Source organism: Papio anubis, chromosome 8 (assembly GCF_008728515.1).
Source record: "Papio anubis isolate 15944 chromosome 8, Panubis1.0, whole genome shotgun sequence".
Classification (NCBI taxonomy): domain Eukaryota; kingdom Metazoa; phylum Chordata; class Mammalia; order Primates; family Cercopithecidae; genus Papio; species Papio anubis.
The window spans coordinates 15,841,442-15,859,545 of NC_044983.1; the positions used below are offsets into that span (position 1 = coordinate 15,841,442).

The following is an 18,104-nucleotide window of genomic DNA, read 5'->3' on the forward strand; positions in this document are numbered from 1 at the left end:
CTTTATCACCTCCTCACCAGCCCTGTCTCCACACACAATCAAATTATGGGTTGGGGTTTCAACCTATTAATGTAGAGTGATCCAAGTATTCAGACCATAAAAGTCTTGTAACCAGTCAAATATAAAACTCAAATTCAAAACCAGAATGTTTCTGGTTACATTACTTTTTTTCCATTCAGATACAGAAAACCACTCAGTATAAAAGGTAATTTAGTTGTTAACTCAGACTGAAAAATCTGGATGCATACCTCAGTTATCAAGCTCATTGACACAGGATGATAAAAGCTCAACAATGTGCCCTGTCTTTTCACTAAGACTAAACAGATCCACTTTTCTCTAAGACACATTATGCAACACAGGGTGAAAGGACTTAACAACCGCTTCCCCGCTGGATGGGACTGACTGCCTACATAAAAGGATTCTATCTTTTTCAATGTATCCTGGGTATTGGCCTCGTTTCTTAAAAGTATGTGCACAGGCCGGGCGCGGTGGCTCACGCCTGTAATCCCAGCACTTTCGGAGGCCAAGGCAGGCAGATCACGAGGTCAGGAGTTCAAGACCAACCTGGCCAAGATGGTGAAATCCCGTCTTTACTAAAAATACAAAAATTAGCCAGTCCTGGTGGCAGGCGACTGTAGTCCCAGCTACTTGGGAGGCTGAGGCAGAGAACTGCTTGAACCCAGGAGGCGGAGGTTGCAGTGAGCCGAGATTGTGCCACTGCACTCCAGCCTGGGCGACAGAGCAAGACTCTGTCTCCAAAAAAATAAATAAATAAATAAAAGTATGTGCACGTAGGTTTTCTGGAATTCAAGCGCCACGAAATTCAGAGAATCATACCAGGAACAGCAGTTACTCAGAAAATGAGGTGAGCTCCAAATTGTCCCTAGAAAGGCAAGGACTGGAAAAGCTGACAGAGTCTTCGATTCTCAGACACTTACACTTTCCAGATGTGAAGCCGAAGCCCAGGGAGAGTGAAAGACTTGCTCAGGCAGTGTATTGGGGCCAGAGTGGAACCAAAACACAGGGCTCCTAACAGCAGGCCAGGCGCCAGGGACCACACTCCTATGCCACCAAGCTACAGGTGTTCCTCACAGAGGAGGAGGGGAGCTCCACAGTCTCTGCAAACACCATGAGCCTTACTGGACAACTACAGTAAGGACCAGAGCTTTTTCTTCCCCACCAAGGGACAGGGTTTTGCTCTGCTGCCCAGGCTGGAGTACAGTGGCATGATCACAGCTCACTGCAGCTTTGAACTTCTGGTCTCCAGTGATCTTTCTGCCTCAGCCTCCTGAATAGCTGGAACGACAGGTGCACACCATCATACCCAGCTAAAATACATTTATTTGTTTATTTTTCGTAGAGACAGGGTCTTGCTTTCTTGCCCAGGCTGGTCTTCAACTCCTGGCCTCAAGTGGTCCTCCCACCTCGGCCTCCCAAAGCACTAGGATTTCAGGCATAAACCACCGCACCCAGCCAGGACCAGAGCTTTCATCTCACTCACGCCTTGACTCCCCAAGTGTGGCAATATCCCAAATAAGAATCACGGTTTCTCCCAGTGGCTTTTGGCTTGTTTTTCTCCCAAATGATGAACACTCCGAACTAATGAATTCCTCTTTCCAGCTAGTTCCTCTGGGGATGGAGATGGAGATGGACATGTGCTGCAAATCCCTCTTCTTCCACTCGTACCTCTGTGGTCATGTCTCCTTGACCTTGACGCCAGGCCTGAATCTAAATAAACAGCCCGTAAAACATTTCTGTGCATTATAGGCTTTCACGCTTGAGGCTTCATGATAGGGCTGAAAAAATGAAACCTACAAATACTAAATGGGAGGGAGATACAGAGATCTTCTGGGATTTGCTAGCTTTCACTAGTTTCCGTAAAACATTCTCACATGTGTGGGCACATAACTATTTTTATAAGGGAACCTACTTCTAAATTGATTTGACATGACTTTAATGTGTTCAGGGTTGTACCTGCAGAAATAAGGTGTGTTCTCTGCAACATGTTCTCAGTCATCTGCAATGACTAGCAGGCTTTTCATCCCTGTGACACAGGGCTGACTTTTCCATTTCTTTTCAACACAAATCCGTACATCTGCCAAATGTAGTATGATACTTAACAGCTACTCTTGAGGCGCTCAGATTTCATTGGCCTTACATGACTTTAAAATTACAAATTATAAGATACAAGGCAACATAAATAAAAGTTCAGATTAGAAAAATTTTAACTTTTTAGTCGCCCTCATATCCCCCTAAATCTATAATACATCTTTCAGTAAAATTTTTAAAAAATTAATCTCTTCACCTGTATTGAGGGCATATTATGGACCTACAGTACAACATTTTGGTATTGTTAAGCACTTAACCATTTGAAAAAAATGAATGAAATGATTCAAATTGACAACAGCCACCCAATTGTATATTTACGTACACATCCTTCTGAATAGCTTATAAGATGGTTTATACCCCTATACCTCTCTCCTCAACTAGCCTCTGCCTTGCTCAAAGATAAGGGACGTGCTGTCAACTTGTTTTTCTACCTTCTCTGCTCAGGATGCTGGTCCACAAAAGGCTAAATGCTTTAGTGACAGAATGCATTAAACCTATAATCATGACTGTCAAATTTTACATTCAAACAACTCATAAACTATTGAACTATTTTATTCTTACCAGAACTGGACACACGCCTGATCCTCTGAGGAGAGACGGCTCGATCAGCACTGAGATTTCTACTGTCGCTGTTCCGCCTCAAACAGGAAACAGGGGGCCCCACTTTGGCTTTTGGAGCAGCTATTTGCCTCAAACCGCAGGAGTCAGGCTTGGATATATTCCTGCCTGAGGTGGTCGTCGTTTTTGAAGCAGAGCCCTGTGAAAATAACAGTTAAGACTGTCAACCGAAAATAAAATTCTAAGCCCCCAGTTGATTGAATGGACCCCTCCTCTAGGCCAAGCGGATTCCAAAGAAACCTACAACACAAGTTCAGGCCATGATGGGAAAGCGGTCAGACATGCCTCATTACACTCTCCTCCCTTTAGAATTCAGGCACAACTGACCAGCATTACCAATAAAACAGAGACCTTAAGTTAGACAAAACAGACTCTTTATAGCAAAAAGACACCAAATTCCAGCCTGACTCTGGTATAGCATCACATGACAGACAGCGAGCCCTGAAGGAAACTGAAGTATATTACCCCAAAATATTTTTAACACATTATGAAAAGGCCCTGCAAAGCTGTCTCTTGTGGGGGCAAATTTACATTCCGTAGAGAATCTTCTTCCTTTCCCCGATCTTTGTCTGGTCCCAAAGAAATTAGCTGAGAGTCTAGCACCTTTTAAAAGTGTAAATAGGTAATATTTGCCATCTATGGCCTCTAAAGGCGGCCACCTGAGGTTTCATCTACGTAATAAGAACCTTGGTCTCCACACCCCCTTACCCCCTTATCTTAACCGAGACCCTGCTTTCTATTGATTCCAGGTCTTTAGATAATTTCTTTTTTTTTTTTTGAGACATAGTCTCACTCTATGGCCCAGGCTGGAGTGCAGTGGCATGATCCCGGCTCACTGCCACCTCTGCCTCCTGGGTTCAAGTGATTCTACCGCTTCAGCCTCCTGAGTAGCTGGGATTACAGGCACATACCACCATCAATCTTTTTGCTTTTAGTAGAGACGGCTAATTTTTGTATTTTTGTAGCTATTTTTTTTTTTTGGTATTTTCTTTTTAGTAGACATGGGGTTTCACCATGTTTTCTTTGTGTGTGTGTGTGTGTGTGTGTGTGTGTGTGTATGTGTGTTTTTTGTATTTTTAGTAGAGACGAGGTTTCACCGTGTTGGTCAGGCTGGTCTCAAACCCCAGACTTCGTGATCTGCCTGCCTCGGCCTCCCAAAGTGTTGGGATTACAGGCGTGAGCCAATAACTTAACTCTTTCAACCAATTGCCAATCAGTAAATCTCTGAATCCACCTATGATCTGTAAGTCCCTACTTCAAGATGTCTCATCTTTCCAGACCAAACTAATCTATATCTCAAATGTATGGACTGATGTCTTTTGTCTCCCTAAAATGGATAAAATCAAGCTGTAACCCAACCACCTACGCACATGTTCTCAGGACCTCTTGAGGATGTGTCATCAGCCATGGTCCTCATATTTGACTCAGAATAAGTCTCTTCACATATTTTAGAGTTTGGCTTTTTTCATTAATAAAATTTTAATCCAGATCATACCTTCCCCATATCACTTCCCTGTGGTATTAGCTATGTGAAGGGAACAATTTCTAAGTGGACGTGTACAGTTGTCCGTTGGTATCAAAAATGATTGGTTCCAGGACCCTCGCAGATATCAAAATCCATGGACACTCAAATAAATCTCTTATATGAAATAGTGTAGGGTTTGCATATAACCTACGCACATCCTCCCATGTACTGTAAATCATCTCTACATTACTTACAACGTCTACATATTACTTGTTTCAGGTGGATTCAACATAGTATTCAGCATGTAGGAAGTTCAAGTTTTGCTTTTTGAAACATTGCAAATTTTTTTTCTGAGTATTTTCAATCCAAGGTTGGCTCAATCCACAGATGTGGAACCCACAGATACAGAGGGCTGACTGTATTCAATTTTCATTTTTACTATGAAGCCATTAAAACTCTTCATGGCTTACTCTTTAATTCACTGTATTCTGCCTTTGTACCCATTAGTGAGAATGTACTCAAGATCACCAGTATCACAAGTTAAATTCAAGCTAGTTTTCAATCCTTTCCCTGGGGGCTCTCTCTACAGCATCCAGCGCTAACAACTCCATTCTCTGGTTTCCTGACAAAGCTCTTTCCTGGTTTTCCTTCTACCTGTCTGGGCATTCCTTTTCTGGGTCCTATTCTTCTTTACTTTTGGAGGCTAGTGATAGAATTTGGATCTGTGTCCCCACCCAAATCTTGTATGGAACTGCAATCCCCAGTGTTGGAGGAGGGGCCTGGTGGGAGGTGACTGGATCATGGAAGCAGATTTCTCCCTTGCTGTTCTCCTAATAGTGAGTTCTTACAAGATTTGCTTGTTTACAAGTGTGTGTCACCTTCCCCCTCATTCTATTCCTCCTTCTCCAGTCATGCAAGACATGTCTGCTTCCCCTTTGCCTTTGGGCCTGGACTGTAAGTTTCCTGAGGCTTCTGCAGCCTTGCTTCCTGTACAGCCTGTGGAACTGTGAGTCAATTAAACCTCTTTTCTTTATAAATTACCCAGTCTCAGGTAGTTCTTTATATAGCAATGTGAGAACAGACTATTACAGCTAGTCTTCATGAAGACTTAGCCTCGGCCCTGTTCTCTTTCCTCACCATGTACTCTTCCTACATGATTCTGGCTGCTGTTTCAATTGCCACGCCTACACTGGTACATCCAAATCCACATGTCCAACCAGTACTCTCTCCTGAGTTTCCCATATACCTAACTTCCTCTTCACCTTCCAACTCAGCATCCTTTAAGTACCTCTATGAATTAGTCTATTTTCACAATGCTGATAAAGTCGCATCTGAGACTGCGTAGTTTATAAAGAAAAAGAGGTTTAATGGACTCATAGTTCCACGTGGCTGGGGAGGCTTCACAATCATGGTGGAAGGTGAAAGTTTCATCTTACACGGCAGCAGACAAGAGAGAATGAGAGCCAAGCGAAAGGGGTTTCCCCTTATACAACCATCAGATTTCATGAGACTTATTCATTACCACAATAACAGTATGGGGGAAACTACCCCCATGATTCAATTATCTCCCACCAGGTCCCTCCCACAATGCATGGGAATTATGGGAGCTACAATTCAAGATGAGATTTGGGTGGGGACACAGCCAAACCATATCACTCTACTTAACTCATTAACCTATAGCCCTTATAGAATACTATTCTAAATTCTAAGTATATGTATCAACTCACTTAACCCTCATAAGAATCCTGTGAAGTTGGTAGGTTTATTGTACCCCAGTTTACAAAACAAGAATGTGAAGCATTTTCTAAAATTAAACTTACTTTCCTATCTACCTCAAAACTTATCTCTTCCCATGTTCACCACAACATACCCAGGCACCCAGCTTCAACAATGAAAGCTATTTCTCTTTTCCATCTGCTGTCATTCCTCACCAAGATTACTGAAACCATGTCATCAGGATCTTTCTGGTCTCTCCAGCTTTCAATTCATCTTTTATCTGCCTGCTAGGGCAATCTCTCTCAAACTCAAATAGGGTTAGACATCTTCCGTCTGTCTTTCAGATGACATCTCTTCTGCACAAGGCCCAGCAATCCTTTTGCACATGGAAGGCCCTGCCATCCTCTTCACCTTATTCCCTACTGCTCAGGGTTCTATACACCCAGCTCCCTTCACACCTACTACCTAGAGTCCCTTAAATGAGAAAATGTTCTCATATTTCTTCATCTTTGTACGTGGTATTCCTCTACCCAGAATACTTGCCCTTCAAGTTCCAGCTAGTGACAACATGTGATGTCCCCTATAAGCCTTCCTTGACAACTATACCCATCACCATACTTTTTTCCCCCTCCTGCAGCACAGCAGTCTACTCACACTCCCAACTTAGCAATCAACACACCCTTGCTGGTTTACTTTCTCATATTCATAGAGGCAGGAGGCAGAGAAATTCTAGGCAGACAGGGGCAGCTCCCCAGCAAAACCCCACCTTCAAGGCAAAACCCCTGAAACCCGCGGCTCAAAGTGAGAACTTCTATCCCTGTTTACCCGCTCTCTCCTAATTAGTTCTTTCTGAATCATGTCTTTTTACCAATCGAATGTTGCCTTTTCCAAAACTATCTATGGCCTGCCCCGCCCCCACATCCCATTCCCGTAAAGACCCCAGACTCACTCGGTAGAGGACACAAGCGGCTTGACTGATGTATTAGTCCATTTTTACGCTGCTAATAAAGACATATATGAGACTGGGCAACTTACAAAAGAAAGAGGTTTAATTGGACTTAGAGTTCCACATGGCTGGGGAAGCCTCACAATCATGGCAGAAGGCGAGGAGGAGCAAGACATGTCTTACATGGATGGCAGCAAAGAATGCTCGTGCAAGACAACTCCCCCTTATAATAACCATCAGATCTCCTGAGACTTAATCACTATCATGAAAACAGCATGGGAAAGACCTGCCCCCCATGATTTATTTCCCTTCCACTGGGTCCTTCCCACAACATGTGGGAATTCAAGACGAGACTTGGGTGGGGTCACAACCAAACCGTATCAACTGGAGACTTCAGAGAACAGCTCAGTCTACCGTCATATCATCCTGAACATACCCAATCTCGTCTGATCTTGGAAGCTAAGCAGGGTCAGGCCTGGTTAGTACTTGGATGGCAGACCGACAGCTGGACTTTGGAGGAGAGATGGCTTAACTTTGGAGAAAAGCTGATTGGGGACGGCCAGACTTCAGAGAAGATTATCTGCCCGTCCTGTCCCCTCTTCAGCTTCCCTCTCTGCTGAGAGCCACTTCCATCGCTAAATAAAATTATCCACCTCCACCATCCTTCAAGTGTCCATGTGACCCAATTCTTTTTGGACAGCAGACAAGAGCTTGGGACCAAGTTTGGGTACCCAAAAAAGGTTGTCACAATGACCCTTTGCCCTCGCTGCTGGAGGGCAGCTCTCCCACACCATGAGGCAAAGGGCCCACTGAGCTGACGACACACCGCCGTCCATGGATGGTGGAGCCAAGAGAGCACTGTAACGTGCCCTCTGGGGCTTTGGGGGTCACAGACACCACCACCTGGGCACCACTGTGGGGCCCACACAGAGCCTGCTCCTGCCGGCACTCAAAGTGGCTGGCTGGATCCTGTACTCACTTGCCCAAACACTCCTGCCCGCAAGAGGTTGAGCATGGCGGGCTGAATAAATGGGGTGCCCCCACTGCAAGATTTACAAAGGGGATGAGAAAAACTTCTGCATCAGTATTACCCACTGCACTAGGCATTACATTTAGACAGGGTCTCTTTTTTCCCTATACCCTAACAATCATCACCATATACATAATACACAGTAGGCACCCAATAAATGTTTCTATTCTACATAGAGGAAATGGGAGCCTGAGCCTTACAGTGTGAATTCCAACATCAAACTATAATTTGCATTCTCCCTTTACATTAATGTAAAGCAATAATAAAATTCTAAGCCCCCCAACCATCTGAAAGGACCACTTCTTTTGGCCAAGGGCATTCCAAGGTTAACCTTAAAAACTAGGTCAGGATATAAAAGGAAGGGGGAGTCAGACATAATTATACTCTCCTCCCAGGTTGGAATTCAGGCACAGCTGACCAGCATTAGCATCAACATAGACCTTAAGACTGACAGAACAGACTCTTTCAAGTCTGATAAGAAACATTTACTATCAACCCCCCCTGAGGCAGGCTACCTGAAGGTTTCATCTGCATGATAAAACCTTGGTCTCCACAGCTCCTTACCTTAACCCAGACATTCTTTTTTGTTGATTCCAGGTCTTCAACTCTTTGAACCTACTGCCAATTAGAAAACCTTTAGGCTGGGGGCAGTGGCTCAAACCTGTAATCCCAGCACTTTGAGAGGCCAAGGCCGGCAGATCACATGAGGCCACAAGTACAAGACCAGCCTGGCCAACATGACGAAACCCCGTCTCTACTAAAAATACAAAAAAATTAGCTAAGTGTGGTGGTCCTCACCTGTAAACCCAGCTACTCAAAAGGCTGAGGCAAGAGAATCACTTGAACCCGGGAGGCAGAGACTGCAGTGAGCCGAGACATCACACCACTGCACTCCAGCCTGGGCAACAGAGAATCTGTCTCAAAAAAAACAAAAAGAAAAAAGAAAAAAAATATTTAAATCTGCCTGTGACCTGGAAACTGCCTCCACTTCCAGTTGTCTCTCCTTTCTAGACAGAACCAATGTATACCTTACATGTACTGATTGACGTCCCATGTCTCCCTAAAATGTGTAAAACCGAGCTGTACCTGGATCACCTTAGGCACGTCTTCTCAGGATCTCCTAAGAGCTGTATCATGGGCCATTGGTCACTCATATTTCGCTCAGAATAAATCTCTTCAAATACATGACAGAGTTTGACGCTTTTTTTGACACAAAGAACAAATGAGCCCAACAGAGACTTAGTAACCTGCCTGAGGTCACTTTGCTCAGTAAATGGTGGAGCTACAATTTGAAACTACTCCAAAATCCGTGCTTGTAAAGCAGCATATTCCCCACCATCACTTTTCTTTCTTTAATAAAGTGTTAATTTCCAATAGAGATACATAAAGCCCAACGCTGATGGCAGAATTCATACATTAGGTGAATTCAACAATAACTTAGCAGGCCGGTCACCCATGAGAACAGCTGGAGGTCATGTTTTGGCACTGGAGAACAATACAGAATTGGCCAAGAAAAGCAAGCGACTGTACACAAACTAACAAAGATCTTCTGTCTCTGGCTAGGTTCAATGAAAGCTGGCTAAATTCATCTCCCAGAGAAAAATCTTCTTTTAAAAAGTAACCCAAAAGTTAACCTCCCAGAGAAAACCTTCTTTTAAAAAGTAATGCAAACTTCTCACCAATTTACAAAAGTGAATCTTCAGCAAATCACTTATTTTGCCTTTCAGAGCCAACATTCCAAAAATTTTGAAACCCTACGGTGTATGGAGCAGAAAAGGCCAGGATTCAAGCGAGGGCTCTGCATGTGAAGTCCAATTTTACTGCTTACCAGCTGTGTGAGTTTTAAGTGGCCTGGCTGAAGTATTCAAATGTCGACAACAATTGCCCTGTTGTTACTGGGAAGAGTAAATAACAATGTATGTAAAGCACCTGAGCATTACAGGCCTATTAAACGACCTAATATACCTAAGGCACCTGAGCACAGTGCCCGACCCAGAGCAAGGACTGAATAAACATCAATTCCTTTCCTTTTAGGTAAGTCTCCACTCCCTTTATCTCACACACTATCATGAATACACAATCTCTGTTGTGAGAAGCTACATCTAGCCCCCTGTTTCAAATAAAAATCAAGTTCCTTCTTCCAAATAAAAACTTTTCTAATGATTCAGACAAACCCTGACCACCAAAGAGCTGTGAAGCTGCAGGCAGCCTAGGGATTCAGTAAATTCAAGGCCGAAGGTAGGCCAACAGAGCAACAGTAAAAATTAACATCCGGCTGGGTGTGGTGGCTCACGCCTGTAATCCCAGCACTTTGGGAGGCCAATGCGGGCGGATCACTTGAGGTCAGGAGTTTGAGACCAGCCTGGCGAACATGGTGAAACTCCATCTATAACAAAAATACAAAAAATTAGCCAGGCGTATGCGCCTGTAGTCCCAGCTACTCGGGAGACTGAGGTGAGAGAATTCCTCGAACCTGGGAGGCAGAGGTTGCAGTGAACCGAGACTGCATCACCGCATTCCAGCCTGGGTGACAGAGCAAGACTCCATCTCAAAGAAAATTAACATCCCTCCAGGATGGTCTCCTCATCAATCCGGGGCAACAAGAGCCTCTGAGTGCTGCTGAAGTGACCAACAGACGTTCACTTTTCAGAAAAACACTCAGTGAATTCATTCAGCTCTCTACAGTAAGTGCAAAGCCCAGTGGCCTATGAGGGTCTCCCAGACACTTTCCCATCCTCCTTCCCAGAGTCATGGAAATGTGAAAGAGATAAACTAGCAAAATCAGAGAGCACCGTGCTTCAGACATGATCATGAAAAAAGAGTAGACCGGGCGCGGTGACTCACGACTGTGGTCCCCGCACTTTGGGAGGCTGAGACAGGCGGATCATGAGGTCAAGGGATCGAGACCAACCTGGACAACATAGTGAAACCTCGTCTCTATTAAAAATACAAAAATTAGCTGAATGTGGTGGTGCACGCCCGTAGTCCCAGCTACTTCAGAGGCTGAGGCAGGAGAATTGCTTGAACCCAGGAGGCGGAGGTTGCAGTGAGCCAAGATTGTGCCACTGCACTCCAGCCTGGGGACAGAGTAAGAACAAGACTCCGTCTTTAAGGGAAAAAAAAAAAGAAAAAAAGAAAAAAGAGTAAGTCCTTTATGCCAGTTGTCAAGCAAAAGTGACAGCACTGTGAATATGGGACAACCTTTCAGGACTTACAAAGTATTTCATATCTAATTACGAATCCTAATTGCCAGATTCCTAAGGCGAAAAGTGCTGCTTCTCCAAGATGTACTAGGATCCATTTCAACCTGATGATTCTATCACCTTACTTCAATACCACATCGGGAGCCTGAAGAACAGGCTTTCAAGTTGCACAGGGGCAATATAACCCTAAGACTAAATACACAAATCAGGAAAACTTTTAGTTTCAAAATTACACAATTACACAACCAATTTAAACTCAAGACAAATGTCATTTAAAAAAAAAAAAACTTTATGCGTTTTTGGTAGCTGGGGACTGACACACCAAAAAAAGTCTCCCATATATCAAGAGAATAAACATTGTGTTTCTACGTATATCTATAAATGCCAAACTAAGAAAGTTGATTAGAATTAAGAGCATGTTGTAATTTAATTTTGCAAAAAAATTAAAATCATAAATGAGTTTTCTAAGTTTGACTTCAAGATAACTTAAAAACTAAACCTGAGTTTTTAAACTATGGATGAACTTATTAGTTTAGAAATCACTGTGGTATACCCTTCTTCCAAACAGAGAAGACTGGTTGTTAAAGCCCAAACAGGTCTAAACTGATGTTTTAGAGAATCAAGAATATCTTCAGTCTTTCCTAACCTTGTCTTCTAAAGGAACCTGACAATTCCCTCCTGTGTGGCCCCTATGCACCCTGAAGACACACACCTAAGTCAGCCCTTCCGCACTTGCTATTCCATGTGCTTCATTCCTCTTGCCATGAGCCCTCCGAGGGACAGGCTGGCTGTGTCACACCTGCCTTTCTCCCCTGGCACCTACCTCCCTTCCTGACCCAGAGGACAGGCACCCAAGGACAGCCTGTCTGGGGCTGAAAATACACCTAAGTCCCCACTGCCAAAAATAGGGCCGAGGACACACACCCAATGGCCAACAGTGGCCTGTCAAATGTTTTTAAAACTCAGAAAACCCAATTTCTTCACACTATTCTCAAAAATATATGCATGTTTAAAGAAAAATCACCTTTACACTGCATGTGAATTCTTTATTCTTTACATAGAAGTCTCTAGGTGCTTACCAAATATTTTAGACAGGTGCTATGGAAAACATATTGGTTTTTCACTATACATGAGTAAAAGATATTTTATTTTATGTACCAGGAATTAATACATTAAGAGTACAAGAGGTTTCACACATCCACTAGGTCCAATCCTTTCATCTTTGGGTCTCAAAAAATCACTTGTCCAAAATCATTCTTAGCTGGTCAGAGGAAAAATCAAGAACGCTCTTGCTCATACAAGAGGGCTCTACTTCCCAGAGCTGCCACCTCCACAAGAGTCCAGGAGTTATTTTTATGTTGACATGTTTACCAGCACTCCCAAGCCCTTTCTTAAATGTTGTCCAATACACTTTAAACTTGACAACCCAACGTTTTCAGAAAAATAAAATATAACCTGATTGTATCAGGCATTTAAAGTACTAATTATACTAAAATATTAAAGTAGCTTCATTTTTTCAGCACATTATTAAAAAGAACAGTGATACTTGATACAAAATACTGACATTGAGGATTTTTTTTTCCCATATGCAGGTTTGTTATATTGAAACCTATTAACACCCTAATACATACTGACAAGACAATGAATTAACAACTAAATGTACATCTGCCCACCTAGTTCTGCAATATTATTGACTAACAGATAACTAATTGCTAACACATCTCGGTTTTCTCCACAGTTCTCTGAAGCTTGCAAAAAAATGTATATATTACTTACCAAAAACAGAGAACCATATTCAAAAGTCTCATTCATAATCTCTGGTTTCAGCTCTTGTTTTTCCATAGATGTCCCATTTTCTTTTTCACCCTTCTTTTCAGGGCTATTCCTATCAATGTGGGGAACGTATGTCATTTCCAAACATTCTGCACTTTCCATTTTAACAGGGAGTATGCCTTTGATCTTCTGAAACAACGCAGAAACGGACCCGGTCTCGCATGCTGAGTTAGAAGAACTGGCTTTGTCAACATCTTCCTGATTCGATTTCACGGCAGATGTTGTTCTTGGAACCCTGTGTGAAGCATTTTTAGCATGAGTTGTAACATGCACAGCCTGGCCAGTAATGAGTTTATTAAACTGCTGCTTATGCGTCTTGTTAATTAGAATTTCTGCTTTTTTGTCTGCATTCAAGTCAGCTCTTGGTGTTCTGCTCAAGACTGTTGGCTGTCTTGAGGAAACCACTGATGAGGGTGATGAGGCACTGGTCAGCTGAGGTCTGGGTGTGACCTTAGATAAAGCAGCATCTCTGGACTGCAACACTGGTCTAGACATAACTTTTGCTTTGACATTCTTGAAGTTTGGTCTTGGGTAACTTATAATTTCAGTTTTTCTAACTTTGCAACCTATTGGGGTATTCATTTTGGTTGCTGATTTTCCTAAACTAGGTTTACACAGGTTCACAGGTGCCTCCTTCGAGTCTGGTATGTTTTTAAGCCCTCGATTACTCTTCTCCACTTTCTTAGATTTCTCGGTTGCTTTAATCGGTGAAACAGAAAAGGTTACTTTTGTGGGTTCTAGGACTGGTGTTGACATGCATATCGTGCTGTCTGTGCTAATGACCATATCATTTGCATCCCAGGTCAGTCCACATGACAAGCCCACCTTTTGTTCTGGCGGGCTACTTAGAATCAATTCTGAGGTACGATTTTGGGTTTCCAAATCCCTTCCTTTGGAGGCCATTTGTGTGTCTTCAGTCTCAGTGACTTTATGCTCTGGGTTCAGCACTTGGGCTTCGCTTTTATCAAAAGCTGGCACCATTAAAGGGCATTCATCATCAATAAGACAATGGGACACTGTCTCTCTCAGATTTTGGCCCATTTCCTTTTGCCTGTATGAGCTCTGTGAATGTGGTTCGCTATTGGATTCATCTTGGGATAAACAAAAGAACTCTTGTAAGGCAGAACCATTGGGGACTTCCATGCCATCAGAAACTGGTGTTAGAGCTTGTGTCTCTTTTTCTCCAACTAGTCCTTGCTGTGATCCATCTGTGTACTCACTGGTGACCTTTCCTGAAGAACATGGACACCGATTTCCAATATCTGAAACAAAAACCTCACTTTGCATCACCACATCAGAAAATGCTGTGTAAGTCATGTCTTGAGCTTCTGATGGTGTGGCTTGAGGGTTTTCAAAGCTTTCTCTGTCGTAAGTAGTTTCTCTTGCATGCATCTTATCAGAATGGGAAGATGTCCAAGTGGAATAGGATAAAGAAGATGTATTTCCACTTCTCCTACCAGCTGGTGGCAGGCTTCCAGTGGTGTGGAAGGACTGACTCTTTCCAATGGCATGACGTGATATAAAGGTGCAGTTAACTTTATCCACTGTCATATCAAATGTCTGGTTTAGTTCCAAGGAAGCAGAGTAGCCTGTACAGTTCAAATCGTCATTAGGCTTCCACACAAAAGGCAAACATGGCTCAACACTCTGGCCCTGAACTGCTTCTAGGGAATGACAACTGTGTTGCAGATATTTGGGCTTCTCGGTACCTACAAGTGCAGGAGACTGACAAATGGAATCTTTATGCATATCTAACACCTGCTTACTAAAGAAATCACTAGAAGACTTTTCAGGATCAAATACTTCAACACCCTGAAGGCTTAAAGAAATATTTTCACCAGTAACCACAGCAGGGTCAGTTTCATAATCAACCACCATGTCATCTGGGTTGGCAGAATTCCAATCCACACTGCTGGCTGAGGAGTTTTGTGTAGGTGGTGATTTTGGGTTGTATGCATGTGTATTTCCATCTTCATCACTGGTAAAGAAGGTTTGCAATTCATCTTCTATTTTACCATCTGAATTATCATCAGTCATCCTGAATAGTAACCTTAAACCTCTGCCATTTTATGTCTTCTTCAATTCCTTTTAAATGAGAGGGTGGGAAAAATGGTCTGTCTTCTAGGTTTTTCAGCACAGTTGAAAGTTTTTTAGTCTAAGTTGCTCTGAAGATTAAATGGTTTGTTGTTCCCTGGAAGAAATAAAATGTTTAACTCAAGTAACTATTAGAAAAATTAACAGGCCACCCCTTAGTTTCAATCACTAAGTGATTAGTTTCAACCACTTTATGTTCACATTTAGAACCCACAACTATTGATGTGGGTAACTGAGATATAATTACGCAATCTATCACCCCTTTTCAAGACACTTTTTACATGTGAGGGAATGGGGCAGACTGGAAGATGGGTCATTTCTCGTTAACCCTGTCCCTGACTTTATAACTGATATGCCTCTTCCCCACTCCTAGGGACTTGTCATAGAGAGAAGGAGCTAAAACTGGCAATAGTTTTTCCTTCTTCTTGGCTGATAGAGTGACAATTCACCCATATTTGCTTATGATGTCACTTCCCCTTCTTCTAAGGGCACCAGCTCTATTGGATCAGCACTCCACCCTTATGACTGCATTTAACCTTAATCACCTCCTTAAAGGCTCTGTCCCAAAATATGTCTGTTGTCCCAGGATGATTAGTAATCATGTCCCTTTCATTCTCAGAAGGGCCCCCTATCATTTCCACGCAGAGTGAATATTAGACCATGAAAGCCCAGCAAATGAGCTGAAGATTAATCAAGAACTCACGTTTCTCCTTTGTTTTTATTCTTATCTAAAACATATGCCATTTCCAAATTGAAGGGAAAAAAAAGCTGTCGATTCTTAAAGGCTGAAGTGGTACCCTGGTGGAAGTCCCTCGAAATGTGAGACAGTTACCATATGTTATGGACGAAACTGTTCCCCGCCCCCTCTCCAATTCATATGTGAAGCCCAACCCCCTCCTTATGTTAACCATGTTGGAGACAGAGCCTTTAAGGAGGTGATTAAGGTTAAATGCAGTCATAAGGGTGGAGTGCTGATCCAGAATGCTCTCCCACCTTTGATTCATCCCCTCTCTCTACAAAATTAGGGTACACTGAGAAGAGGAGGAGAGCTCTCACCAGAAACCAAACCCTGAAAAGAACCTTAATCTTGAACTTTCCAGCCTCCAGAACTGTGAGAAAATAAGTTTTTGTTGCTTAAGCCATCCAGTGTATGATAATTTGTTATGGTGGCCAAAGAAGACTTAAGTACCACATGACTCAGCAATTCTACTCCTAAGAATCTACTGAAGAAAATGAAAACATGTCAACACGGGAACTTGCACACAAATATGCATGATTCTTAATAGAAGCACTATTCAGGCCGGGCGCAGTGGCTCAAGCCTGTAATCCCAGCACTTTGGGAGGCCAAGGCAGGCGGATTACCTGAGGTCAGGAGTTCGAAACCAGCCTCAACATGGAGAAACCCTGTCTCTACTAAAAACACAAAATTAGCCGGGCATGGTGGTGCATGCCTGTAATCCCAGCTACTCAGGAGGGTGAGGCAGGAGAACTGCTTGAACCTGGGGGGCGGAGCACAGCTGTGGTGAGCCGATTTCCTGCCATTGCACTCCAGCCTAGAAGCACTATTGATAATACTCATAAAGTAGAAACCCACATGTCCATCAACTGAAGAGCAGAAAGCAAAATGTGTTGTTATGCATTCAACAAAATATTCTTCAGCAATAGAAAGGAATGCAATACTGACACATGGTACAATGTGGATATAATATTACACTTGAAAATGTTATATCAAATGAAAGAAGTCAGTCATAAAGGTCTACATACTATACAACACTATTTACATGAAACGTCCAGAACAGGCAAACCTAAAGTGGCTGCTAATCGGGATGATGTTTCTTTTGCGAGTATGTTCTAAAACTATATAATGATGATGGTTGTACAATGTTATATACTGAAAACCACTGAATTGTACACTTAAAAATGAAACCTTTAAAAACACCCACGAAAGCATTCAAATCTAAAATTTTTTGCTTTTTTGAGATGGAGTCTCGCTCTGTCACCCAGGCTGGAGTGCAGTGGTGCAATCTCGGCTCACTGAAACCTCCATCTCCTGGTTTCAGGCAATTCTCCTGCCTCAGCCTCCTAAGTAGCAGGGACTACAGGTGTACACCATCATGTGTGGCTGATTTTTGTATTTTTAGTAGAGACGGGGTTTCACCACGCTGGCCAGGCTGGTCTCGAACTCCTTACCTCAGCCTCCCAAAGCACTGGGATTACAGACGTGAGCCACCATGCCTGGCCACCTTTGGGAAATAAATTTTATTATGCTTTTGGTCAAACTGCAGTGCCTAAGAAAGGTCCAAATGTTCAAGCTAGGACTACAAACAGGTCATTCTGAATTCTACAATGAAGGCTGCATGATTCATATACTGATGGAAAGTGTAAATTTGTTAACTCTTTTTACTACCGCGAACAGATACACACACACTTGAACCGATTTTCCAATCCTAGCATTCAACGTCAATCCGATGTCACAGTACTGTTGTAAAGAAAAAAAATATATCCATGTGGGAGCGAAAAAATGCCATTCCGTGTGTTAATTCAAATTGCTGAATGAAGAGTAGGTCTCATTTTTCTACCTTGCAACGTTTTCTCTGTATTCAAACTTCGGTGGCCTGAATAAAACCAGAATAGGAACTATGTTAAAACCGAAACGATCAGTTTTCTTCGCTAACAGGGCTCTGTGTGTTTCTGGCCAAGCATCCTGATACCAGCCTTTAATGGAATAAAGAAAGGCTGCAAAGTTGATTTCAACAGCATGTGCACACACACACACATCCAAAAGGCGATTTTGAATCCAAAAATGAGGGCTGCATGATTTATATCCTAATGGAAAGTGTAAATTTGTGAACTCTTTTTACCATATAACTCCGTGGTGAAATCACTGAATGGTTTATTGGCAAGAGCCTCAATAAAAGCTTTTATGAAACATAAATTAATTTTTTATCCTCCAGTATAAAATATATCCAAGCTAAATGTTTAAATCAAGAAATATATTTATTCATGTTTAGGCTTACATATATGGGATATATTTTCCAAAAGCACTTAAATATGCTACACCTTTCTGCTTCCCTAACAGCTAATACTCAG

At 42.6% G+C, this 18,104-nt stretch overlaps 1 protein-coding gene across 8 annotated transcripts in view; it reads right to left on the reverse strand.

The window, feature by feature from the left end:
• Positions 1-18,104, reverse strand: part of MTUS1 (microtubule associated scaffold protein 1) — a 161,169-nt gene that overhangs the window by 99,140 nt on the left and 43,925 nt on the right. For all 8 annotated transcript variants that reach the window (XR_650422.4, XM_017961795.3, XM_009212581.4 and 5 more), the window contains exons 2-3: positions 12,864-15,111; positions 2,671-2,866 (exon numbers count right to left, since the gene is read on the reverse strand). Coding sequence is in view for 7 of the 8 variants with exons in the window: in XM_017961795.3 (XP_017817284.3) it covers positions 2,671-2,866; positions 12,864-14,957 (2,290 nt within the window). In the remaining variant the exon portion in view is untranslated. The remainder of the gene's footprint in view (positions 1-2,670; positions 2,867-12,863; positions 15,112-18,104) is intronic.